Raw genomic sequence first — 24391 nt, forward strand, 5'->3', positions numbered from 1 at the left:
ATTTATTGTCAATTAATATAGAATTCCTGCAACAACTGCATTTTAAGGGCGTAAATTCTGCCAATATATACATTTTTATATGTCATTGCTCTTTTCTATTTTACAGATTTCTACCGTCATCTTTCTTGACCCTGAAATATTTTCTGCCACCGCCTTATCGTGGCTCTGTCTATAATAGGACTAGTGCATCTAGCCCCACCATCCAACATTGGGTGAGGGCGAGGGCGAGGGCATCACGATGTGAAGCTTGGAGCTTTGGAGCTTCAGGGAGCTCAAGCAGCAAAACCACATTCATCCCTCTCCTCTCCCCTCTACATTTATATATCCCTTCAATAATATACATTGATCAAGTATCATTCCACCATACGGAGAAGAAGTAAGAGATTTGCATTACTAATATCATCTTGAGATCGTCGATTATGTCTTTTTGATGAGGAAGTTGAGGAAGAGGAGGGTCGAGACATGTAGGGGCTTGCTTGCTGTGCTTCTGGGGAAGAACGTCGATCTATGATTTCCCTGTACGTCTTGGCCAAGTCCTCCATCTTATCCTTATAGAAGTCGAGATTGTGGGCTCTCAACTGTGGTTGCAAGGTAACTTCCATTAATTCTTCATCGCTGTCCTCGATATCCGAATCATTGGTGGAGAGGTTTTCGTCTGATGAAGCTGGTGAGAACAAGCCGGTATTTGAGGGCAACTTGTCTGCTGCTTCGAGATTCTCGAGCGGTTTAGGTTTTGATTTTGAGCTACCTCTCTTTGATGATGTTGAGGATGGGGCAGATGGTCGGTTCTTCTTCACAATTTGGTAGGTGATGTTTGAGTTGCGGGTTTGGAGCACTCGTGGAGAATCCATTGTAGTATAATGACTCTCAAGTGATGAGTCTAAATGAAATTATTGGTAAATGCGAATGAATCGAGAATTTCGTGATACCATCTCATTATTTCTTTATACACATTTTTACCGCCGCAGGACAAACAGCGTTTACCAACATATGGACTGGACCCGTCGCGACCATAGCGCTGAACAAAAACTTCAGTTTTGTACCTTCTACAGCCCCAGCGTCACCTCGCATGATTTGAGCCTTTTTTAGTTACTGGCTAGTGGTCGAATGAGATTCAGAAGCCTTCTGTAAGGTCTAGGCTTCTTCCATGCTAGAACAAAGATTCTAGCGTTAACCGCTATTTGTTTATGTTTCAACAATTCCGCGCGTCAATGGCGGCCGCATTGGCTTCTCTCTTGTCGGTAGCCGCGAGTACCCATTTTTCAGTGCGACTTTGTAGGGCGTTTCGATGTTCGACCCCAGATTGCCAGACCAGCCAACCTTAAATGCTATGACACATCTTTACATCTCACCCGGACCGTTCAAACGTAAGATTAATCGCTCAAATTGATGAAACAGATTTTATTCAGACGCTTTCATCGACTTCATCATCGCGCATGCCAATATAAGGATGGGCCAATCACTTGATGTTTAAATCTCGCAGAATTGGAAGCGAATTGTTGAACAATAAACAATTCTTATGCCTGCTCTTTCAACGGTCTCAGGAGCTCGAAGCAGCAACCTATCTGAGAATCGAGTTCTTGGCCAAATGTAACTTTGGGCTAAATAAAAGAGCGGCCTGCAGTCTATGTCAGATTGATCAACATAAAAGTGTCATTCATCAGCGGAAAACTATGCACAACTCATCGATAAATGCATCGAAAGGTATGCTGTTTGTTAACACGAGGGGAACCCGTCTCACTCCATACATCCTCTAACACAAGGCTTACCCCGCATTAACAATTTTACCTCCAGTAATGCATCTTTAGCCAATTGAAATTTATTTCTGAATGTTCATGCCGAGCCAAATGCGGCAAAAGGTCCATTGTGGCAGCACTTGAGGTCACACTCTATTTTACCCGGTGTAGTCACCACTTGTACATGAAGGGCTAATTCTATGCCCAAAAGAAAAACAAATACCACAATTTGCCCATCATAAAACTATCATGTTTTGTACTTTTATTCGGTCATTCAACGAAAATGCCTGCCTCATCGAACTTCCCAATATCTCCCTCACGTGAAAAACAGTCTTCGATCGCGGCAAAGGAACTAGACACGGCCGCATTTGAAGTTTCTACATGCGAAATAAATCCATCAATTGAGAAATCTCTCCTTCGGAAGCTTGATCTACATGTTGTTCTTCCACTTATGATCTTGTTTGTGCTCGCTTTTCTCGACAGGGTCAATATTGGTAACGCAAAGATACAAGGGATGACTGAGGAGTTGAAGATGGCGGGAAATGATTTTAACGTTGCCCTCATGATTTTCTTCCCGTCGTAAGTTTCTATCTTGGCTCTTACTGTTCTGAAACTGCAAAGTCAAATTGAACTCCATACGGTCAAAGAAAGATATTCCAGATCTATTAAATAGCCAATAACATTATCATGCTACTGAACCACGCGCATTACTACTGCTAACCAAATTTAAAGCTACATCTTCTTTGAATTTCCCTCCAATCTAATTCTTCGTCGCCTCCCACCATCACTTTGGTTGACTATTATAATGACCCTTTGGGGGATCATAACAGTCTGCCAAGGTCTAGTGCGTAGCCAGAGTGCATTGGTTGGTTTGAGGTTTCTTCTCGGACTCTTCGAGGCTGGTTTCTCTCCTGGCGCTGTCTATCTGATTTCCATGTACTACAAACGCTATGAATTGCAGTGGCGCCTTAGTCTTTTCTTTGCAGCCTCAATTCTCTCTGGGGCCTTTGGAGGTCTTTTTGCTTATGCTCTAGCTCATATGAATGGCATTGGTGGCTACAGTGGCTGGCGTTGGATTTTTATAATCGAGGGACTTCTTACTATAGTTGTTGCTCTCTCCTTTAAAGTCCTGGGTATCCTAGTTGATTGGCCCGAAACTGCATCTTTCCTTACATCATCGGAACGGGAAATGTTAATCCGACGATTAAAAGATGACATGGGAGAAGGTACCCAGCTTAACACGCTGAATAAAGAATCTTTGAAGAGGATATTGAGTGATTGGAAAATCTATGCAGGAATATTCATGTATATGGGAGTTGTAAATACTGGTTACGCTACTAGTTTTTTCATTCCGACAATCATCCAGGAAATGGGACATACAGCGATTGGTAGTCAGGTCAGAACTATTCCTATATATTGTGTGGCTACAATTACGGTATGCTGACTCTTATCTCTTTCTCTATTGATATCTTTTGCATGTAAAGTTTACTGAATCCGTGTACAGTGCCTTGTAATAGCATACTTGACCGATCGTCTTAGGCATCGCTTCGCCTTTACAATCGCTGGACTCGCAGTTGGTATCATTGGATATGTGATCCTTCTTTGCCAGTCGCACGTCCCAACTGGTGCTAAATACATGGCTTGCTTCTTCATAACTACGGGCGGATATATGACGCAACCAGTCACTTGGGCATGGGTTGCTAACGTATGCTGTTCCAACTTTCCAAAATCCCCTCCCTATCAATATTTCCCCTCAGCTATCCCATTCTCATCGCCCCTCACAATAAATAAAAGCCTACTAATCTTCAAAACAGAATATGGCAGGGCACTACAAACGTTCCATTTCCACCGCCCTTCAAATAGGCGTGGGAAATATTGGCGGTATTGTCGCATCTAATATCTTCATAACAAATCAAGCGCCAAAATATCCTGTGGGTTATGGGGTTTCTCTCGGAATGTTGATCATGTGTGGAATTATGTGTACGGTTTTCTTCTTCGGATTGAAGAGAGAAAATGGGATTAGAGATGGTGGAGGGAGAGATTATAGGTATAGTGAAGATGAGGAGAGGAAGAGGAAAAATAGAGAAGAGGGAAAGGAGGAGGAAGGGAATTGGGGGGATGATTGGCCGGGATTTAGGTTTGTTTTGTAGGCTGGGTTGGAAGGGTTTTTGGGATGGGATACGCCGAGTTCCCTTTTCGTTTGTAGTTTGGGAATAAATACTTGGAATTTATGTGCACATGCATTGAACTAAAAGTTGTACAGCAGTCCCTTTCGAATCTTCGATAGGTTGTATCGAGAGCGTCTACTGAATATTCTTTGTAACTCAATACCCACTCTCTCATTACATGCTGCTTCTCTTTCATTTTCTTCCATCTCAATTCCTAAGATGCCTATCTCAAATGTCAACCCCGCCCCCTGCCCTGAGATTTAAGTCGGTGGATCACAGCCCCGTTTGAATTCGTACCATTCATCGCATTTGCAGGAACGTCCTTTTTGGAATGCGATTTCTGTTTATGGTGGAGAAAAGGAAAGGGGACGGAACGAAAGTCTAGTGGTATGATAGAGGTGGAGATATGGGGTTAATACCTACTTGGAGTCAGTGGGTTGGTGATGTATGAAGAAGATAAGGTTCTTGGGGAGTGAATTTCTGAACCGGGGGGTGGGAAGGACCTCGGGAGGAGGGGGAGGATGGATAGTTGGTGGCTGGAAAGGGAAATGGAAGTGTGAGGGGAGTGTGAGGGGACGGAGAGGAGAGAGGAGATGGAACGGAGAATGTTAATTTGTTGTTGGATTTATTTTTCTAATTTGCATTTTGGGTAGCCAAAAGACTTTTTGGGTAGCTCAATATGTAATGAATTGGGAAGATACACCAAATATTCAAGACACATGGAGATTGGTTGGAGATGTGAGGCTCTATTTGTGTGGAATATGTTCACTCTTTCTTCTTGGTGAAAGTGCTCAATCTACACTGATTCCAAGCTTGTCAGTAGACATATCACAATGAACGAAGATCATTCTTATCCATCACAACAGCAAAATCCATTCACCTTTCATAGATAGCACCACAATGATTCAAAAAAAGCTTGTATTGATGACTCTGAGATTCCACAGTGAATAGGACACAATGAAGCTGCCGTACAAGTTTTTCTTGTGGATTCTTCAGCCAATTCTTTCTTGATGACATATTCACAAGCAGCATTATTCACTCATTTTTCGGCCCCAATATCTCCGAAATTACATGAAGTCACAAGACAAGATTCGAACTCGGCTGTGCTGAGAACCGAATTCGCACAACTGTAGTGATTTCAGGTTTATTTAAATTCAGGAAGAGAACTTACCTTTGAGATTTTGAATCTGTCAACAACAAATCCTTTTTGAAGTTGAAATAGGAAAGTCTTTTCGCACAATTTATTCTGTATCAGCACCTTTAAAGACCATCATCTTAAAAGAGAAAGGCTGTTGGCTTGATCAACACATTCCAGCAGGAAGAAGATTTTGAGTAAGTTTCTTTCCTTTCACTCAGGCCAAGTTCTACAGGAATTAAAACTCTCGATCTGAGAGCTAGTGTTATCAAATCATATTGCAGCGTTTTGATTTCCAGTCAACACCTGTATCAACTCAGTGTTGAAAGATACTCTCGAAATTGATCAAGCTAACACAGGATATAGGCGCTCATTCCTTCACCACTCAAGCCTCACCAGTCAATCATTCGTTGAAGTGAAGTCCATACAACAAAAAGGCATCGAATTATCCGGATAGCATGGCGGAGAACTCCAAAGGACAAGGCGAAAAGCCATGGATTCCACCCAATCTGGCGGCGGTACTTCATGGACCAGTGCCAAAATCACAGCTAATACCAATTGATCACATGCCTCCGCGGGAGCTTTCGAGTCAACAACCTCGGTCTCGATTTGCCACGAAACCAACCATGGAAGAGATGCGATCTCGATTCAGGCGTTCAAGAAGCCCCCCTCGACCTCGACATATAAGGGAGCCACGGTCTATCAAAGAGACTCGATATCGGTCCATGCGTTCAAGGAGCCCAATCCCACCTCCAAGAGTTGACAAGTTCTCAAGACTTATCCAAGAGATGCAACCTCAATCCAGTTTTCTAAACAGCCCGCTTCAACGTCGAGATGGCATGGAGCTAAAGTCTGTGGAAGATATGCGACCTCAAACCAAGCGTCGAATTGAATTAATGGGCATGTCTGTCGACACATTACAGATTACCCCAAGATCTATTCAAGAGATGCAACCTCAAACCAAGCGTCGAATGGAAGACTTAATGGACATGTCTGTCGACAAAGTGCAGCTTACGCCAAGCTCTATCGAAGAGTTGCAACCTCAAACCAAGCGCTCGATTAGCTCACTTCGACGTCGAAATGACATGGAACTAAACTATATGAAACACAAGCGACATCAACCCAAGCGTCGACCTCAGGATTTGGTGGAGCCAAGGTCTATCGACAAATTGCAGCTTACGCCAAGATCTATCGAAGAGTTGCAACCTCAAACCAAGCGCTCGATTAGCTCACTTCGGCCTCTGATTGTAATGAAATCAAAGTCTATTGATAAGATTCCAACCCTGGGCGAGGTACCCAATGTTCTAAAGGTTTCACTCAAGTCATCAAAGACCATTCCAATACCTTCTACTGACAATTATTCCAAAGAGCAGAAATTTGGAAGACAAACATTTCACAAGTTTTCTGATCTTCCATTAGAGCTTCAGATTATGATTTGGCAGTGGTATGGAAGGATCCACGCAAACAGTAATCCGAACATCATCAAGATTTTCCGCTGTTTCAGACCTGTGCTACAAAATCTCACGGTGAGAGAGAATCCATCAGAGCGGATCCCATACTTTGCAATAAGTTACAAGCTTCCTCCCATCTTTTATGTCTGCAAACTTACTTTCACAATTGCGAAAGACTTATATGAGAATGAATTCCAAGTAATTCCAATGATCAAGGATGATAAACAATTGACATACTTTAATGAAGATAGGGATATCATTGCTTTGGAAGATGCTCAGGTATTGAGAGATTGGAGATACAACCGCCAGACTGAAGCTGAATCCACCGGAAGAGCGCACATGAACCTATTCCGGCCTGCAGCCGAAAAAATCACAAGAAGAATCAACATGAAACATCTCGTTATTGGTGGAACAGACAGATCACTGATCGAGGCGAGGCAGCTGGCAAGGTTTTATGACTGCGAGTCCGTAATGTTGGGGGTACCCTATTTGGTTCGCAGCAGATTCTTCTCCACGGAGGAAAGAAGCAAACCCGACCGTGAAGCTATCTCGACTCTTCGTGATCGACTTTTACGCTTCTGGAAGGAGGAAAGACGAAGTCTTTTTGTTAGGGAAGACTATCGCAGAAAGCCTATCCGTCCAGTGGTAGTTGAGCCAAATTGGGACCCGACTGAACGAACGATATCCAACCCAATGTTCTTTATCTGTACAGATGGTGAAATTTTATCTCAACTGGTACGTATTGTACTTCAGAACATCCTCAGTTAATTATAAGCTCTGAATTACTGACCAATGTGTAGCACCGTTTACATCCTGCGATCACAAATTTCATGACACCACCCCCAGGAGCGAAGAGTTCTATCACTTTCATGAACGATATGAAGTTCTCACACAAGCATGCAAGGCTATTTGAGCACCCGTGGGAGTTCGTTTCAAAAGAGTAGCTAGGAGTTTATTGAGGGTTTGTTAGTCTAAAGGATGATGTGGAAAAGCAAGCGTGCTTGCAGACTTACCATCAGTCCGCTTCATTTACTGTAAATTAAGGTCCAACATTGCGGCATACTTCGTTCAACCACGTGGAAAACAAAATAATTTGGAGTTCAATGAACGTGGTTCTGTTTCCTTCGGATATTCACGGAATTGGAGAGACTAATGGTCTTTCACTCAGGTTCATTCGTTGATTGGAACAGCGGGGGAATTCTTTCTCTGGGAAGATTGAAAGACTACAATACACCCTGTTTTCAATCTGAAAATCTAGCAAGCTGTATGTCATCTGTGACGCAGAGACCTTTGTAAATAGCACAATTACCTTAAAATTATTTTTATAATTTCCCACTTGATAATGTGACTATGACTTGAGCGTAGCACCACATCATCTAATCATAAGGTTACTTTTAATGCTCTAGTTACAGGTAATCCTTTCTAGTAGTCTGAACTACAAAAGTCTCAATAGACTCCATAGAGTGGAATAGATATTCCATGCATTCACTTGAGCAATTAGGCAAGACTTTGCATGACCTCGGGAAGCCTCGGTAGGTGGCGCCCACTCAAATGTAAAAGGACATTTATACAAAAGGAGCCGTTCTCTTTTATTGAGCATGTTCACTAAGAAACTGTCTTTTGATAACTCCTGTAAATGCAAGGCTTTATGTGAGCAGCTATTATAGTGCTGTGTGAAACCGGGATAATGTGATGGATGAAACATTATTCATCCATGATACCTTTAACCAGAATATTCACTTCTTTGTTACAGCACCGAGAAATGGTACAGCTGGTCATGGTATAATTGGGAATATTCATTCTTATCATAAGATAAGATATTATTGGAATTTGTGGTATTCAACTATTGCAAGTGTCCTTCAGCTGTCTCGGCTAATAAACTTTGTTCTCATGCCAACAACTTAAGGACAACAATTTCAATCTTCTTACTTTTCAACTCGGATTCTGCACACTTTTTCTTTTGATAATCTCATGCACGTTTATTAATCGAATTCTCATACACTGTCCACAACTTTACCCCTTCGACCTGACAAAAGCTATTCATCATACCTAGTCACGACCATTTACATTACGAACTTCGAACTCCATCAACTTTTACACCATTACCTCCAACATGGCTATTCTCACCCAGTTTACGGTATTCCCCAAGCTTTCTGATGATTTGAAGGCTATGATCTGGGATTTGGTTTCACAACAATCTAGTCGAATTCGATTTGAAAGCTACCAGGTTCGGGCTCATAGGGCAATATTTTCCGAGAGTAAGGTCAATGAGCTTGTTCCTGAGAGGGATAAGCTTTTTCATGGCAAACATCCTGCTTATCCCCGCCCTTGGAGGGTTTCGGCTGAAGGCAGAGTCCCTTCTGTGCTTATAACCTGCCGGCAATCTCGCTATTGGGCAATGAAGCATTATCGTTTGGAGTTCAAGTATCAATTGTATAGCAAGGCTCTATGGTTCAACCCTAAAGTTGATACACTAATTTTCGATAAGCTTAATACATTGCTTATTTTTGTTGAGGGAGGCTGTACCAACAATATGCTAACTTCGTCTTTCAAAGACAACACTAAAATGCCTGTCGTGGAGAGAATAGCTTTGCTTGAGTCTCATCTAGCATATCGCTGCCATCTTGCCATAAAGAGTGCAAGGAATTTCCCTTACTTGAAGTCGCTCATTACGAGAACCGATGACATTGTTCCTGAAGCCGTTTTGCCTTCTCTTAGAGTCCAAATGAACCAGCTATGGTATTCTGATGAGTGGAAGGCAATCAGAGCTTACAGTCAAATTCCAGGATTGCGAACTTTGACGGCATATGAGATGATGAATACTGTAAGTTTGACGGAACATCTTCTTTTCTTGTATGGATGACAACTACTAATATTTTCTAGGGCTTAGCAGAGCCATTTGGTCCTTCCAATAAACCACCTAAGCGTCGACGAAGAAATATCAAGGTAGATCCAAGTCAAATGCCACCAGTTCGTCGATCAGATCGAATCAAGTCTATGGAGACAAAACAATATCTTGAAAACTAGATAAATGCAAAGACAATGCTCCCATTCAAGACCCTACTTTACAAAGGGACAGCGGATTTTGGGTTTCGCGTTCCGTCGTACAATCTACCACTCTACTCGAAGCTTCTCAGAGCGACCTGTTATTCTGAAGGGGTTTTTGTTCATTGACATGCCTGGATCGACTGCTACGTCTGAATGAAAGTCCTCTTTGCTTATCCACCCGATCTATTCAACAATCAAGTATTACGTCTTTGCTTCGCCTTCTCCTCACAACTACATTCACAACATCTCGAAGCATCCCATTGATGTTCCTAATTTCAAATAAAAAGAACCTAGCACTTGCGTGGTCTCGAGCCCTTCCAAACCGCTTTCATACGATATTCTTCTCGTACCACTCGTAGCTCTCAAAAGTTCATCATGCTGCAGTTGTGTCTTCCACATGGCAACAAATCTCGACGGTTTCTCTGGACCATCGCTTTTCCTTATTACGAATCGAGAATCACTTTTGTCGAAGTACTTCATACATTGACGATTGTCGCCGGTAGTGGCAACATGGAAACTTGCACAACATGGATTACTGGTTCTTGGGGATTTCTCTTTTCAGAAAGCACTAGGATACTTAACCGCTGGGTAATTTCTTGACAGCACGTTTAGTCAGGATAGCTGGTGTTGAATAGAATCCTAGTTGTTATCTTATTTGTGGTTGTTTTTTCTCTTAGAATAGGATCCGCTGGGTCCCTGGGCTGAGGCACATTTTCTCAATACGATATGTTTTGGGCATAGAGGGGAATATGCAATAATTACCTTGGTAGTTGAATTAAGCTTTCTCAAGAACTGAATTCAAATTCCATCTATTATCTAAGTTTTCTCTTGAATCATATGTGATTGACGTAAAATAACGAGGTCTCAGTGCCGTGTACTCATTACAAATTGTCGACCCCAACTCTTGCAAGGAAAATGTGAGATATGCTCCAGTACCTAGCTAATAGTCCAAAGATCCATTCTTTCTCGTGTTATAAGAATGGAAACAATATCTCCCGTCTTTGTTGTGTTCCATTAAAACACCATAGATCCCAGACCCCTCACATACACCCATTAATGTTTTCCACTCTGCGACGCTCATCATATACATGCTCATGCCCGAACCCATAAAATTCGACGCCTTTTCCGCTGCCACGGCGATTTTGTAACCACACATTGTTACGAAGTAATCTTCAAGCCATTTCCTGCACTCTTTATTCTTCCATTCTGTTTTTGGGGCATCCTGGATCTTTTTTTGAGGAACTGGTATATCATGTTAATAATCTAATGAGGTTTGAGATCTTGGGATGATAGTGAAGGTGTACCTTTTGATGATGATTTACCGCTTGATGAAGATGCCTCAGATGACTTGCTATCCATGTTGGTACTCAGGTCTGAGAAATCGGACATGGGCTTTGCACCACCTGTTGGCGAGTTCGTGGGTACCATGGGTACCGCGGAGTTATATGGGGGAGGACCCGTAACGTCGTCATTTGAGTCTCTGAAAAATGAATATACCCTGATTGAGCGGCGACTACCAGACATTGTGAAGAAATGTTTGTATGGATATTCTTGAAGGTGGTAATTGAATACTTGGTTGTATTTCACAGGAAGTGAGTAGATAGCAGTCAGTGTAAGAGGAGAAAGATATTATGGCACATAAGGGGAAAGCGAGCTTTTGTACGAAGTGATGTAGATTCTAGTTTTAAACTAACCTGAAGCCAAGGTCATAGATTTATAGTGTCTTCCAAAATAGGATAGTACATAATATGATTGACATATATAATACACATCTTTCGGGTAACTTAATCTTATCTTCAATTTTTGTGTATGTCTTAGGTAGGCACTAGAAGTTCCTAACATTGAGTGACATACACAGTACTACATATGACGATGTAGATGGTCACGTATCCTAGAGTTTGATGAGTTAGGTATGGGGACTATAGGAATGCCATTTCCCAACCTTAAATTAGCATCGCTTGGCAAGTCTTCAATTCAAAATCTATGTTGATCTGGCATACCCGGTTATTAGAAAACTCAAATAAATGGTTCCTTCCTCATCAATAATGCCTGAGAAGAAGTCTCTATTGTAATGGGTTGCATTCTCGCCCGGCATTGGTATTATGATGTTCCACTCAATACACCTGATGGAGCCGAGAAGTTTACGTGATATACAGCCTATCCCAAGATCGTCTGACCGACGTTTTTGTTAGTCTCTTGTACCAACATAAATACCCCACGAACCAGGACTTGACATCTCATAGTGATTAAGCTAAAAGGTTTCCATGGATCATTGATGTGCTAGAACCGTGTGCTAATTTGGTGTATATGAAGTACCTGTCGAGTTTCTAGTAAAAATCACCTGGAACCTTGAAAAGTAGCCAATTTCATGATAATGAAGACACATAATTGTTCTAAAACCTTTTGAACGAAAGCTGATTCTATATTACATAATTTCTGAACCGAAAATATGTCAATGACCCACATATGAGAGCCATAGCCCCAACTATCTATTCCTAAACACTACCATCTATTTCCAAGGCCATCTATGAGTAAAGCATTATTCCGCCAGCGACTAAAGCAAGTAACATTGTTCTTTATCTAAACTGATTCCAAAGCTTTCTTGGACAGTTTCTTGGTGTTATATGTAGAGCTGACGTCAAATAACGTGTCAAAAAAAGAAAGTGTTGCGTTTGCACTACTCCTAGTCATTGTTAGTAGATTGTAATATTGGAAGTGGAAGGCTTTTAACTTACATTGATCGCTGCTCACCTCGTTGCACGGCATCTAGAATATCATCAAACTTGACAATACGAACTTCGGGGGATCCTGGAGTGGCAGTCCCTTCTCTGATACGGTCAGCTTTGGCGTTGTAAGAGAGCCTCTTCACCTCCCTGTCAGACCAGATCTCCTTGAATGTGCCCCACCAAGTTGGCGATCTTTCTGCAATGACTACACGCTTGACCCCATCCCAAATGGCCAGTATCTCCGTCAAAACATCTTCTTCGCTCTCGCCACTACCACAACCGGCACTCATCGAAAACACGTTTTCGACCTTTTTGATCTCTTCAGAGATGACATAGTCTTCTTCCGCAAGAGTTTCGAAAAGCTCACATGTGCTACTGCCAACAAGACTTATATAGTCTTGCTGATAATTGAAGTAGATAGGATTGCGAAGAATACCTCTGAATATAACCGTGTATATTTTGAGTGCTTCTTTTCTAGAGTCGCGACAAACGTGCAGAACCACCGGCATGATATAATGACCCCGAAACCCTTCATCTTCTGATCCATCTTCGTCGCAAGGTTTAATACGCACAATCTGTCGATCATCCGCAGCCGCAGCCCAGATCATAAGCTGAAGTTCCGTCGGTAACCTGGGAAAGAGACAAAATGAACGCCGAGCTTTGAAATAAGGATCCAAGTTGTGGTCGACGCCGATGATGAGAGGATTGGGAGTTTCGAATAGCTGCAATTGGCGGAGACTAGTCTCCATTCGGAGAAGATCGAAGGTTTGTGGATGCATATTTGTAATATTTGGTGAGTTTCTGCGAAAAGTTGTTAGTTCGAAGAGAATGCGGAAGTGTTTATAGGAAAGTTATGCGCCTTAGTACTTACTTTGATACGGCAGTAGAGATCAACCAAAAACGTGGTAAACACTAATCTAATTTGCTTCCCACCGCCGTAGTGACAGGGTAGTGTCCTTCTGGAATATGCCTTTCTCTTGTGTTTTGTTATAAAGTTCAATGACTCTCAAGTAAATCAGAGAGTGGTAGTGTTCTTGTCTGATCTGTAACCGAGGTTTCACCGAATTATAAACACAAGTGATCGAAGTGAATAGTTAGACAAATTGATAAACAAAAAGATCTGAGTGATAAATGTATCAGAAAACAAGTGCGTCAGAGCAGGGATTAAAAATTTAATTTCAAAAGACTGTCAAAAGTCAAAGAATTTAAGAGCCTTATTAGCTTTACTGACAAACTTGCTTCACTATCCAGCTGGCACATCGACAGTTATTGTCAATTCGAAAACAACAACATACACACATTATACAGCCAGCTTCATTGCAAGCCAAATAAGCCATGGCGGTCACTACACTGAAGAGATTCACATGCTTTCCCCAACTACCTCTCGAGCTCCAGATGATCATTTTGTCCTTTTGTCCCTATGTCGACAAGCAGGTCATTAATATCACAGACGAACGTGATGTAATTCTAGGTAGAGGTTCATATAGAAGCATCTCTAGAGGAGAACATAGATCGAATCAACTTGCCGTGGATTTCCCAGAAGCAAATTTTATCGATGTCCAGTACAATGTTCCCTCACCTTTTCAAATCTGCCAAAAGTCCAGAAACGTTGCTCTTCAGCATTACCGACGAGTTGCTACTACATATGGCGATACCAAGTACGGATCACATTTCTACATTAACCCTCATCGAGATTCCATTTTTTTTGAGGACATAATCACCGTTTTACCATTTTCCGACCTCCCGACAATTGATTTTTGGAGGTTTAACGGAAAAACTCTTTCCACTCCCGACGGCGGAACTCTCTGTACTTCAGTGGCCACTTATTGGGCCAAGACTGAGCCTCCAAGTGTCGATCATCTCATGTATACACTGTCCAAACTCCCAGAAGTTAAACATTTATACTTTCTTAATTGCCCTTCTGGACCATTCCCTGTGTCAAGTGTGTCGCAATATATCATACAGTGGATGAGCAGGGATAGAATGGAGGAGCTTGCTCAGGTATACATAAATTTGCTATTGGGGGTTACAAATGGTGGAACGCTTGATTGTTCACCAGACTCAACAGATATCAAGGAACGCAGGGGTATCTTCCGGAGCAGCTGGGTGTTGCCGATAGTAAGCTGCATTACCACCGAAGAATTTTGGTCTCTCAGCAGAAACAAAGGCTGAATGATTGAAGGTAAGTTGAATTAGCACTCTGAACTTGAATCACGTTTCCACAAGACTAAACCCTAACTGACTATATCTAGTTAGAAGATCCTTTGGCCAAGACTAAAAATGTGAAGGATCGAGAAGCACGAGCATATTAATCACCTTGTTGCCAACATGGGATACACAGTTCTACATGGCGTCGGTTATTTTTCAGTGGGCCTCTTTTTCTTCATTTTTCTTTCCAAAAAACGACTTGAATAGGAAGGGTCAAGAGGCCTTGTTTTCAATAAAGGCATGATGGGCCAAATCTAGGGGAGGAACCGTACACAATGAGTGTGGCAGGCAAGTCTTAGCAAGCAAATATTTTGGGAGTACAATTTAAGAAACAGAGTTGGTTATGTAAGGTTGCAGCTTGATACAACTAAATTGCTGAGTGGAGTTATAATTTGAGAATATGATCATTACACCTACTTTCATAAAACTGTGAAACTTGAGATAAACGTGTTAATTCTTAAGCTTCTGGACCTCTAGACTTCTTTATCGTAAAAAGATGTGATGGTCCTATAAGCAACGATCGTTGAAGACAATGATGTCGACAACTGACTATGAGCCATTGCAGGGACATGAAACGGTAGTACAGTACTGCCAAATGACAAATGAGGTTTTATGCACTTGTACAGCAAGTAAAAATGGTACCATAACTTCATTCAACAACTCACTTACTCAAAACATTAACCATAAACCTGACTCCTGGAATCATCTTCTTGGGCGTCATCTCAAAAGATAGCCGAGAAAAAGATGCCAGCTTAATGTACTTATTTACAAAAAGATTTTGTCGACATTGTGTGCATCAATATAGAAATAAGTATTACAACTCAATATGGCATCTCTGTTACATCAAATCAAGATCCGTCAGAGGGATAAGAGAATATAAAATTTTACTTTGAAACAAAAAAGAAAGAGAAGAAAAAGAGCAGCTGCTCTACGTGTTGCGCTCGAAGAACCCTTCCATGATTCCAGGCCCAGAGGATGGCAGTCCCTTCCCGAGTACCAATATCTCATGTCTATCCCCTCCTCTGGTCTGCCTCTTCTAGTAGACTTCCGTCCTGTTCTTTGCGAGGAAAAACCTTCCAGATTTAAGCTTTTGGGAACTTCACCAGCCGAAATACAACTCATAATATGGGAGTTTGCATCAAACAAGCCGACATGTATGAGGCACCAGCATAGAACCCACCAGAAAGAACTCATTCGTTTAGAAAACCTACAAGCGCTAGGTCGGATTGTATATGGGGAGGCATGTATAGGCTCTGGCGGAGTGAACTACTATGATGACTCGCTAGCCCTTCTTCGGGTATCCCATGATTCTCGAACCATCGCAAAGAAAACGCGATCTCAGCCATATCTTACAAAGTATAGAAATCCAGTATATATTGACTTCTCAATAGATACTATGTTTGTTTTTGACTCTAGGGCATGATTTAATACCATGGCTCTCTGATTTCCACTTTGATGCCCGATTCTTGTCGCAGAACGAGGGTGCAGGACGATAAAATTTTGGACGCCAGGACTCGAGGGACTATAGATCAGCACACCGCGAGAACAAGTAGTGAGTTTTGTCTTATTGGGAGGATGTTACTCGGATTCAGCAATCATCCAGGAAAAAATCGATAACCAGTACCCTAAATCCCCCAAAGTACGGGTAGTGAGAGGATACTATCGACAAAATGCTGTTCAACTGTCTCTTGCAGGAGCACATAAGAGAGCCTTGAGCTCTAAAATTTCTGACAGTTTTAATATAAATCTCTTATGATTTAGAGAGCATACTAGTTTAAGTCCAATTATAAATTAGTATCCACAGGCGGCTTTTAGTTCGATCACAAGTAGGTTAGGTTTGATCCGTCTAAAAGGCGCAACAGTTAATAACATGGAGAATTTGATCATGGCAAAAATCAATTGCCATGTAAACTAGTAAATAAAACAGCGTTGCCATCGTGTGACCATTTAGAACATGACGATTCGTGCCGAGTGCAGAAGGGGGGGGGGGGTTAATGAATGACTAAGCTGGAAGACCCACACCCTAGTCACACCAAAAACTACTCCCATTTATCACCAAAGTGTTTTCCATTAATTATCTCATCTTCCACGTATCTAGTCCACCCATAGTATTTGCTCATATGGTCCGGCACATTTGCGTGTAGATGCCTCAACCATTTGACTATTTTTCCATCATTGAATTTATCTCGAACAACATGACGTGTATCTCTCTGTAGCCTCTCCACTCTAGTGATAGGCGTCATAATCAGCTGCAAAGCAACCAAATGAGCAAGAATAGCGTTTACAGTATCGTTGGATATCCTCGTCAAGTCTCGAAGGTCTTCGTGCGACATCTTAATGGAGAAAACATTGTAAATGGATCGTAATGAGAAATACGCTACGTTATTGGCTCAGCTTTTGAGTGGAAAATCTACTTCTTTTGACACTTACCATCTCTAGAACTGGTTACGAGTGATCTAGCTGTGATCAATAGTGCTCCGTACATGTCTAATTGCCCTTGAGATTTACACAGCGGGAACAAGTTTTCGATCGATCGACAAGCAGACTTTGCGAACTCGCCATGAATCAAAGGAGTCTGCTTCAACGCCGAATCCATGGAGTTCACCTCTTGGTTTCCCCATAATTCACGAAAGATAAATGCAATCTGCTGACTTCCCATGTACGTCGCTATTGCAATAGTACCTCGGATGAAGGTCATATACTCAACAAGACCGTCCGAGATAAGCGTGGATTGGAACAGTAAGATGAAGCAAGTAGCCAGCATTGCGTTTCCTTCCTCGAATGAATTGACTCCCGAGGAAATCGCCGTGTTGAGACTTGCTATGGCTTTTATGCGATGATTGATAGCGGTGCAGGTGAGATTACGGGATAAAGTCGAAGCTGTAGAGTCAGAAACAAGGTCAGAAGCCGATAATGCTAGCATGGAACGAAGAAGATAATCATGCTTGTACGATATTAGTGATCCAATCGAAGAATCTGGTTAAAGAAGTTGCTCACGTTCGATGCGATACTTGGTATCTCATGCGTCCATACGGAGTCGTTCCCAATGGGATGATGCGGGTATGCTTCCTGAATGAAGTGGTGGAAGAGCCGAAAGTCGACCATGCTGAAGACTGGACTGGAAATTTGAATAGAGTTAGGTATTTGAAGATTAGGTGACGATCTATGGATTGAAATCCCAGAGTAGGCTGATTGAATTTCCGGCCATTCACAACCAAGCCCTCTGTGGTCGCAATAGTCACAGATTGGGTGGTTTTATTTGCACTGAAGCTCTTATTAGTAAATTAGATCATGAACAGGCTCCAGAGTAATACTTTAATGCGGGCTTTCTTGCAGTTCAGACTAGTGTAGGCAATAGTATTTCCTGTAATCTATATACAGGTTAGTTTAATGGTGCATATCAAAAAAAATTTGAAATATGTATGTATGTATGTGGTATAGAATTCAATGTTATTGAAAGTATTCAATATTATTTATTTATTTATTTAATATTATTAGCAATATATTGAAATATTGGAATTCATTATACAATATTTATTTCTATTTATATTAAGTTATAGAATGATTGTTTTATATAATTTTAAGTAAGGGATGAATATTCTATAGTCTAATATGAATAGGAATGAATATTTTATAATGAATTTTAATATTTCAATATATTGCTAGTATTCATTAGGTATATAAATATGTATGAGAGTGGTATAACCTTTTTTTCAAATGTATTAGCTGTAATATCAATATACTAATACGCGTTATAGTTTCATTATAGTATACTAATGCCTACACTGGTTCAGATATCCTTTTCTAGATTTCTTGTGCCCCTTCCGGGCCTTCCTCTCGCTGCTGACGAGAGTGTCAGACAAAGCTCCCAGCGAAGAGTCTCGTAGAATCAAACTTGATCCATTCTTGCAATTATCCATGGTCAATTACTCGGCGATATATGCTCACAGATATATTGATTTTGCGCTTATTTGGATTTGCAATGATAAAAGGAAAAGGGGGCAACGAGCTCTGAAAACCATTGGAACTCGTGTAGCCTTGAATCGGATTCTTTATAAACATTGAAGTCATGTGCTTCTCCATGTCATTCTAGTTGTATACAGATTTCAGCCCTAGTGATATATTATACTGCCTAAAACAAGACCTGTCAGCCGGTAAGATGTTGTGGCTACTTTAGCTTGTTTAGCGAGGGTCACTCCAATAGGGGAAGCACAACAAGGCTATTCCTTGCATCTCATTTCGAATGACGCTAGTCTTCCAAGTCCACAACGCCACAACATCAAGAGTCTAGATCCCTCGACGTCAGGCTTGGATGTACAATAGAAAAAACGAGTAAAGTACTCACGCAAGTTTTAATTCCAACATCTGTGGCTCCGTTCCAAGATTACAAGATTTGATGCTGAGACCCGAAAAATGATGATCACATGACTCAAGAATCGCACATCAATGTCAACGTCACTTCAGTTGAACGTTCCTTTAGCAATTTGACTTCAGCGAACAAACACCATACTTCTCGGCCAGAAAGCAGCTATGTTCCACAGGAGATCTAATAGCAACACTTCTAATGAACATGATTACAGTATTTCCGAGCTCATGTTTTTCTTCACGCAGGAGTTTGCACATCCACCGTTGTTGAATCATCAGCTTGATAGTGGCCAAACGTCAAAGCTGCTGCTAGAAAAATACTAAAATTGGTGTTGATTGATCTGTTGCTTTCATTCGTTCCTGTTATAGAGGTCATGGATATATTCTCTGATGTTTGCTTCATTAAAGTCTGCGGTCTAGTTGACAATAGCAAACAGATCAGATTGAAATGGCAGGTATATACCTCAGTGGCATTTCTTGAATACAGTTTCCTTTTCATCAAATTTCTTTCTAGACTTTAATGGCAAGCAAGAAACTACTCACTTTAGAGTAGAGAGACGAAAGAAGATGTAACCTTTCTCAAGAGACGTCTCTTCTTATCTCTAAACAATGATATAGAAAATCATGGCAACCCACCTTGATCTTTTCTTCTGAGTCTTTCGTACATACCCCTCAACTAAACTTCGAAAGTTTGAGTCATGAAATATATAGATCTTATCCCTACTTCAATACTTCCAAACTTTCATGCCAAGCACTGATAATGAATATGTTGTTCCTCAAGTTTTATTCCTTTCTATTCAAATGAGCAAGACAAGGTCCGAGCTCCCAGTCATCTGGTTAATTCTTCAACAGCTCAGCCTTCTTGTATCCAACATATTCGAAAGTTTAAGGGCTTGCACAATCTGAACCATCAATTTTTTTCTCTCCTAGTGGTCCAGCGCAGCATAGACCCACCTTCTCAAACACAAGTGTTTTGGCAAGAAAGCTGGAAATCTACTCTTGATATATTACATTTTACGGTATCCTCGAAATTTCAAACTCTTACAGCTCTTTCCAAATATTGTGACCCTTCCTTGTACAGGATACAGCTACCAGTCATTTGCTCAGCCGCAAGCCTACATAGACAGACCATCACCGTTCTGTATCAACCCGATCAAGTTCCTTCAGTGTAGAAAGGATTTACTGGCGCGGTAAATGTGAGTTCCAACCTTACGTCTTGCTCTATTGACAAGATCTGTACTTACGTATCCACTGGCAGTATGGATTCACAGCCCCCGCCTTTATCTTCGAAGCAGACTACTCATAAAGAAGGAGGTTCATTGACAATTCATAATCTCCCACCGGAGATATGTCAAGCGATCTGGCAGGTATCATTGAGCAACAATCGGGTCATAACAATACACTGAGCGTATAAGGCGAATCAAGACTTGGGCAAAGAAACCATTGCCAATGACTTTCATGCGACCTACGATAAGATTGAGGCCCTAGAAGTGTCTTCCGAGTCGCGCACCCTTACATTGAAAGATTACAAACTGTGCTTCGGCAAAGACATGCGCCATCCAATTTACTTCAATGGTAACAGGGATTTTCTCAAATTCACGAGCTTGACACTTGCAGAGATCACCTACTATTCAACTGGCGATGTTTGGAATACCGATAGAGTGCGAGCTGCTAACATCAAGCGCATTGTCGTTAAGATGCCCAACGATTTCAACGTCTTGACGCATCCAAGCGTCATATGCGAACCAGTTTTGCTGTGTTGTGCCACCCTGTTGTTTGCTACCTTGGAAACCATATTCGTACAGCCATCTTTCGTCATGAATCAACATTCCGAGGCAACCTTCCGCGCACGATTTGAGAGAGGAATGCAAGGAATACAAGAAAAAAATAAGTATTCTGGTCCTCTTCGGGATGGAGAGCCTTATAATATTCCTGAAATTGTTTTCGTTTGCTCCCAGTGCGATCCAGATTTCCTCAAGGCATATCAATGTTGATAGTCTATGGTGTGGATAGCTATTGTGCGAGAAGCAGGGGTAGGACCGTGAAGGGACTCATGAGAAGATATTTTGTATTTCAGGTAAAAAGGATATGGGAGGAATGGGTTAAGTTTGATGGGCGAAGCTGTACTACTAAAATCTATCATTGTACGAAACATTCATCAGATATGTAATTTCATCGTTTTAAAATTGATTCATAATACTACAGCACTTCAAAATTAGCGCTTTTTGCATTCTTGCCGTACCAATTTCTTCAAATTCATCTATTTAATGATCGAAGTAACTCTGCAGCTATTGTTCCTCATTCAAAAACATTCCCGAAAATTCAGAATAACAACAATTCTCCATCATGTCTTCTGCACAAGAAACACAATCCGAATCATCAAATCCCTCCAACACTAGCAGCACTAGCAGCACTAGAAGCTTCGCAAGTCTTCCTCGTGAGCTCGATGACATTATATGGTCTCAAGTTCCAATAATCTCAGGTCCCCGATTAATCGAAATTCGTGCCGATCCCACTGTTCAGTCCGGCGAGAAACAGTTCAAAATGAAAATCGAGTTTTGTGGAAACCCCAACCGTCTGGTTTTGAACGCAAGAGCCGTAATTCTTTCCCATAATCGATACATGTTCGATCATAAGATCACAAATCCTCAGATTATCAACACCGCGCAGGACACCTTTATATTCAGTGGGATCAGTCAGCTAGATGAGTATGTTCAGCATACGGGAGCTATTATCACCAAAACTGGTGCGGTGGACTCGGAGTCTGTATGCTATTCAAAAATGCAGAATCTAGTAGTCAAATTGTCTTTGGATATTGGATATCCCGGCTCAGAACCATATTTAGTCTGGCTCAACCGTCTTCGCGAGGAGATTGATTTCGACAAGTTTATCTTGGAGAAGATTTTGCGCGAGATTCTAGAGTTTGTCAGCAAAGTACAGAGTCTTAAAAAGATATATCTCTTGACTGAAGAAGAGAAGATGCCTGGACCCAGACTTGTTGAGCGGATTGATGGTCGGCTCATGGATCTTTTTGCAAAGGACGATGAGTTGCAAAGCCGATATAGCAAGGGACTAAGAATGCCAAAAATTGTGTGTCTGACGACGATGCAATTCCCTCGGGAGTTGAAGAGAGTATGCCGCAGATATGGCATAATATGAGAACTTTATAAATGTACTGGAAAGATCTAATGTAGCTTGGAATTCTGGGCTTCCATACAAAATCTGTATCTGATATCATCATAGCGAGGTGGAGGATCAACAGTACATAGCAATTACACAGACTCCAAGATAATGGTACGATATCATCTTTTTTATTCAAGTGAATTCGTTGCATCAAGGAATAGAACCATTAGGTCCCAGTGAGAAACTTGTGAACCATATAGCGTGATTTGTGTCTCCAACCTCATCTCACCTGCCAATTATCATCTTACAGTGAAGCTACACATGGATAAATGACCAAAGTCTTCTCTCAGATATACCATCCCTAAGAATCTCGAATATCCAAAAATATTCTGCACATGGCGACCTTAATCATAGGTCAAAACGAAGGCCCGAGCCCCGTCGAAGGAACAGCAGAGCTGGATCCGAAATTCTGGAGCCTCAAGAAAACCGGGACAAACGAATACTACCCTCCACAACTCATCGAAGTCGAAAATTACGATTTCACACTTGAAGTACTTGCAAATAAAAAGCCCAGAGAGAGTGGTAATCGGAGGCCATGGATCGTTAATTTCGAGGTCAAATCAATTCTAAAATCACAGAAAATCACAAACCTGGTCAACTTCACTCCTCGCGCTCTGCATCTCTCACCAAGTTGTTTCAAACTCGACTATAAGATTAAGAATCCAATATTATTTCGACCTTCTTGCGACGTTCTCTTCTTTCGGGAGTTTGCTCACTTGCGGGAGTATGCCATAGCAACAAAAGGGGTTGTTACTAGTTATACTGCGTCGACCCCGGTGGCAAATGAGACTTTTCCAAAAGTCGAAAGGGTGGTGGTTAGATTTGAAGTGCAGATGCCAATAACTTGGAGTTTCCACGACATTTTGGTGGAACTTCTTCCAGTAATCAAAGAGGCTGGAACGCTGAAGGGAGTCATATTGTTGGTGGTACAACAGTCCCTTCAAGAACGTGAGGTGGAATTCTTGCGCATTGACGAAGAATTGAAAAAGCTCGTTGAGGAAAGCCCTGATATATATCCACCCCCCGTAGGTGTTTATATGCCCAGGGTAACCTGTATGACATTGGAGACTTTCGAGTCGACATTTGGTTGGTATGGATTGGGTCAAACGGACAAATGAATGTTGCTTACGATTTCTTTTAAGTCAAGACTTTGAGCACTTTTGAACACTAGGATGGGCAGTGGTGGTTCTATCCGGATAATGGCTGGAGGAGACTTACAGCCAGAGGGTGATGTGGTGAGAATAGAAGCAAGAAATGATACGGTGGTTCCCCTATAAGGAATGATGTGGACTATGAATTCTCTGATGTGCAAATGCCGTATTTCCTGTGACTTTTGGGCCTCGAAGTTCTTTTGCGGAGGTCTCGTGGGCAAACTCTGGAATAGGCGAGGCAATAGATGACTCTCGAACCGAATAAATCGAGCAACGAGAACAATTTGAATCTGTTTTATGCCCTGGCAGTCCTATAAAAACTGACATTTAGTAAGATCCAAGCACACACTCTGTATTTGCTAGTTTCCGGGTGATGCCAAGGTGTGGGTCTCATTTATGTTGTGCCGGTTCGATGAGATGAGAGCTTCCGGATACATCGGGTTCCCTGTATATTTGATTCCATTCTTCCGTCACACTCACTCAATCTCCATCCACAGCAAGTCGGATTTCTTTCTATGTTGCTCTAACCTATCGTACAGTATTCCAAAGAAATACCGGCGGACTACAGGGTAGCAATAGGGTGGGCTAGATCCACGCTGAGGAAATCTCCACGGATTTGCCCTTTTGAGCTGGGAGATTGTTGTATGTTGTCTGCAGCAGTCATCAATTTTGTGGTAAGTTTCATCTCTTTAAATCGCCAAACTTTCTCAAGGGTTTATATTATTCCCAATATCAAAAGGCATTTGCGCTTTAGTCCTGGTCATTGTCCAGCTTTGCTGACTAAGCCGGAAGAAACCCCACCAGTGGGTGCACGGACTCACGGGACACTGAAGAGGGAAAGCACAATTTCACACCAAAAAGAGCTGTTTTGATAATTCAATCAAAATTCAAAATTTCTATAAATTTATTTGAAAATCAGAAATATAAATCTAAAGTATAATATTATATATAATCTCAAAATAGAATTGAAAAATCTAATATTGATATTTTTATAAAAAAATATATAATCTTTTACCAAAAAATTTGATAAGAAAACATATTATTTGTTTTTTGAACTCAAATCTCAATTTATTTAAACTATTTTTAAATCAATTATTTTTTTATACTTGAAAAATAATATATTTCAATTTCAAAAGAGTTTTATAATAAATTGAATTTTAATGAAATTATCAAAATTACTTATTTTCGTATGAAATTGTGCTTTCCTGTCACGTTGTCCC

The 24391-nt window shown here is 41.3% G+C and overlaps 11 protein-coding genes across 11 annotated transcripts; 7 read left to right on the top strand and 4 right to left on the bottom strand.

The window, feature by feature from the left end:
• Positions 1 to 353: 353 nt before the first annotated feature.
• On the bottom strand, positions 354 to 851 carry EAE97_011899 (uncharacterized protein; the record flags this gene model as incomplete). The annotated part of the gene is made up of 1 exon (XM_038882413.1): positions 354 to 851. The coding sequence occupies one exon, from the start codon at positions 849 to 851 to the stop codon at positions 354 to 356; it is 498 nt and encodes a 165-aa protein (XP_038726713.1).
• Positions 852 to 2019: 1168 nt separating this feature from the next.
• On the top strand, positions 2020 to 3975 carry EAE97_011900 (uncharacterized protein; the record flags this gene model as incomplete). The annotated part of the gene is made up of 4 exons (XM_038882414.1): positions 2020 to 2315; positions 2469 to 3171; positions 3241 to 3441; positions 3551 to 3975. 4 exons carry the CDS (start codon positions 2020 to 2022, stop codon positions 3884 to 3886), a joined length of 1536 nt encoding a protein of 511 aa, XP_038726714.1. The 3' UTR covers positions 3887 to 3975.
• Positions 3976 to 5497: 1522 nt separating this feature from the next.
• Positions 5498 to 7434, top strand: EAE97_011901 (uncharacterized protein; the record flags this gene model as incomplete). Its single annotated transcript, XM_038882415.1, has 2 exons — positions 5498 to 7225; positions 7291 to 7434. 2 exons carry the CDS (start codon positions 5498 to 5500, stop codon positions 7432 to 7434), a joined length of 1872 nt encoding a protein of 623 aa, XP_038726715.1.
• Positions 7435 to 8603: 1169 nt separating this feature from the next.
• EAE97_011902 (uncharacterized protein) lies at positions 8604 to 9517 on the top strand (the record flags this gene model as incomplete). The annotated part of the gene is made up of 2 exons (XM_038882416.1): positions 8604 to 9314; positions 9374 to 9517. The coding sequence occupies 2 exons, from the start codon at positions 8604 to 8606 to the stop codon at positions 9515 to 9517; spliced, it is 855 nt and encodes a 284-aa protein (XP_038726716.1).
• Positions 9518 to 10478: 961 nt separating this feature from the next.
• Positions 10479 to 11062, bottom strand: EAE97_011903 (uncharacterized protein; the record flags this gene model as incomplete). Its single annotated transcript, XM_038882417.1, has 2 exons — positions 10479 to 10780; positions 10861 to 11062. 2 exons carry the CDS (start codon positions 11060 to 11062, stop codon positions 10479 to 10481), a joined length of 504 nt encoding a protein of 167 aa, XP_038726717.1.
• A 1056-nt stretch (positions 11063 to 12118) lies between these two features.
• EAE97_011904 (uncharacterized protein) lies at positions 12119 to 13043 on the bottom strand (the record flags this gene model as incomplete). Its single annotated transcript, XM_038882418.1, has 2 exons — positions 12119 to 12221; positions 12274 to 13043. 2 exons carry the CDS (start codon positions 13041 to 13043, stop codon positions 12119 to 12121), a joined length of 873 nt encoding a protein of 290 aa, XP_038726718.1.
• Positions 13044 to 13599: 556 nt separating this feature from the next.
• Positions 13600 to 14576, top strand: EAE97_011905 (uncharacterized protein; the record flags this gene model as incomplete). The annotated part of the gene is made up of 2 exons (XM_038882419.1): positions 13600 to 14382; positions 14517 to 14576. The coding sequence occupies 2 exons, from the start codon at positions 13600 to 13602 to the stop codon at positions 14574 to 14576; spliced, it is 843 nt and encodes a 280-aa protein (XP_038726719.1).
• A 1935-nt stretch (positions 14577 to 16511) lies between these two features.
• On the bottom strand, positions 16512 to 17577 carry EAE97_011906 (uncharacterized protein; the record flags this gene model as incomplete). The annotated part of the gene is made up of 3 exons (XM_038882420.1): positions 16512 to 16849; positions 16903 to 17416; positions 17470 to 17577. The coding sequence occupies 3 exons, from the start codon at positions 17575 to 17577 to the stop codon at positions 16512 to 16514; spliced, it is 960 nt and encodes a 319-aa protein (XP_038726720.1).
• A 2519-nt stretch (positions 17578 to 20096) lies between these two features.
• On the top strand, positions 20097 to 20831 carry EAE97_011907 (uncharacterized protein; the record flags this gene model as incomplete). The annotated part of the gene is made up of 2 exons (XM_038882421.1): positions 20097 to 20204; positions 20253 to 20831. 2 exons carry the CDS (start codon positions 20097 to 20099, stop codon positions 20829 to 20831), a joined length of 687 nt encoding a protein of 228 aa, XP_038726721.1.
• Positions 20832 to 21183: 352 nt separating this feature from the next.
• EAE97_011908 (uncharacterized protein) lies at positions 21184 to 21996 on the top strand (the record flags this gene model as incomplete). Its single annotated transcript, XM_038882422.1, has 1 exon — positions 21184 to 21996. One exon carries the CDS (start codon positions 21184 to 21186, stop codon positions 21994 to 21996), a length of 813 nt encoding a protein of 270 aa, XP_038726722.1.
• Positions 21997 to 22355: 359 nt separating this feature from the next.
• EAE97_011909 (uncharacterized protein) lies at positions 22356 to 23138 on the top strand (the record flags this gene model as incomplete). Its single annotated transcript, XM_038882423.1, has 1 exon — positions 22356 to 23138. The coding sequence occupies one exon, from the start codon at positions 22356 to 22358 to the stop codon at positions 23136 to 23138; it is 783 nt and encodes a 260-aa protein (XP_038726723.1).
• Between the last annotated feature and the right edge of the window lie 1253 nt (positions 23139 to 24391).

The sequence above is a fragment of the Botrytis byssoidea genome (genome assembly GCF_014898295.1).
Source record: "Botrytis byssoidea strain MUCL 94 chromosome Unknown BBYS_044, whole genome shotgun sequence".
Classification (NCBI taxonomy): domain Eukaryota; kingdom Fungi; phylum Ascomycota; class Leotiomycetes; order Helotiales; family Sclerotiniaceae; genus Botrytis; species Botrytis byssoidea.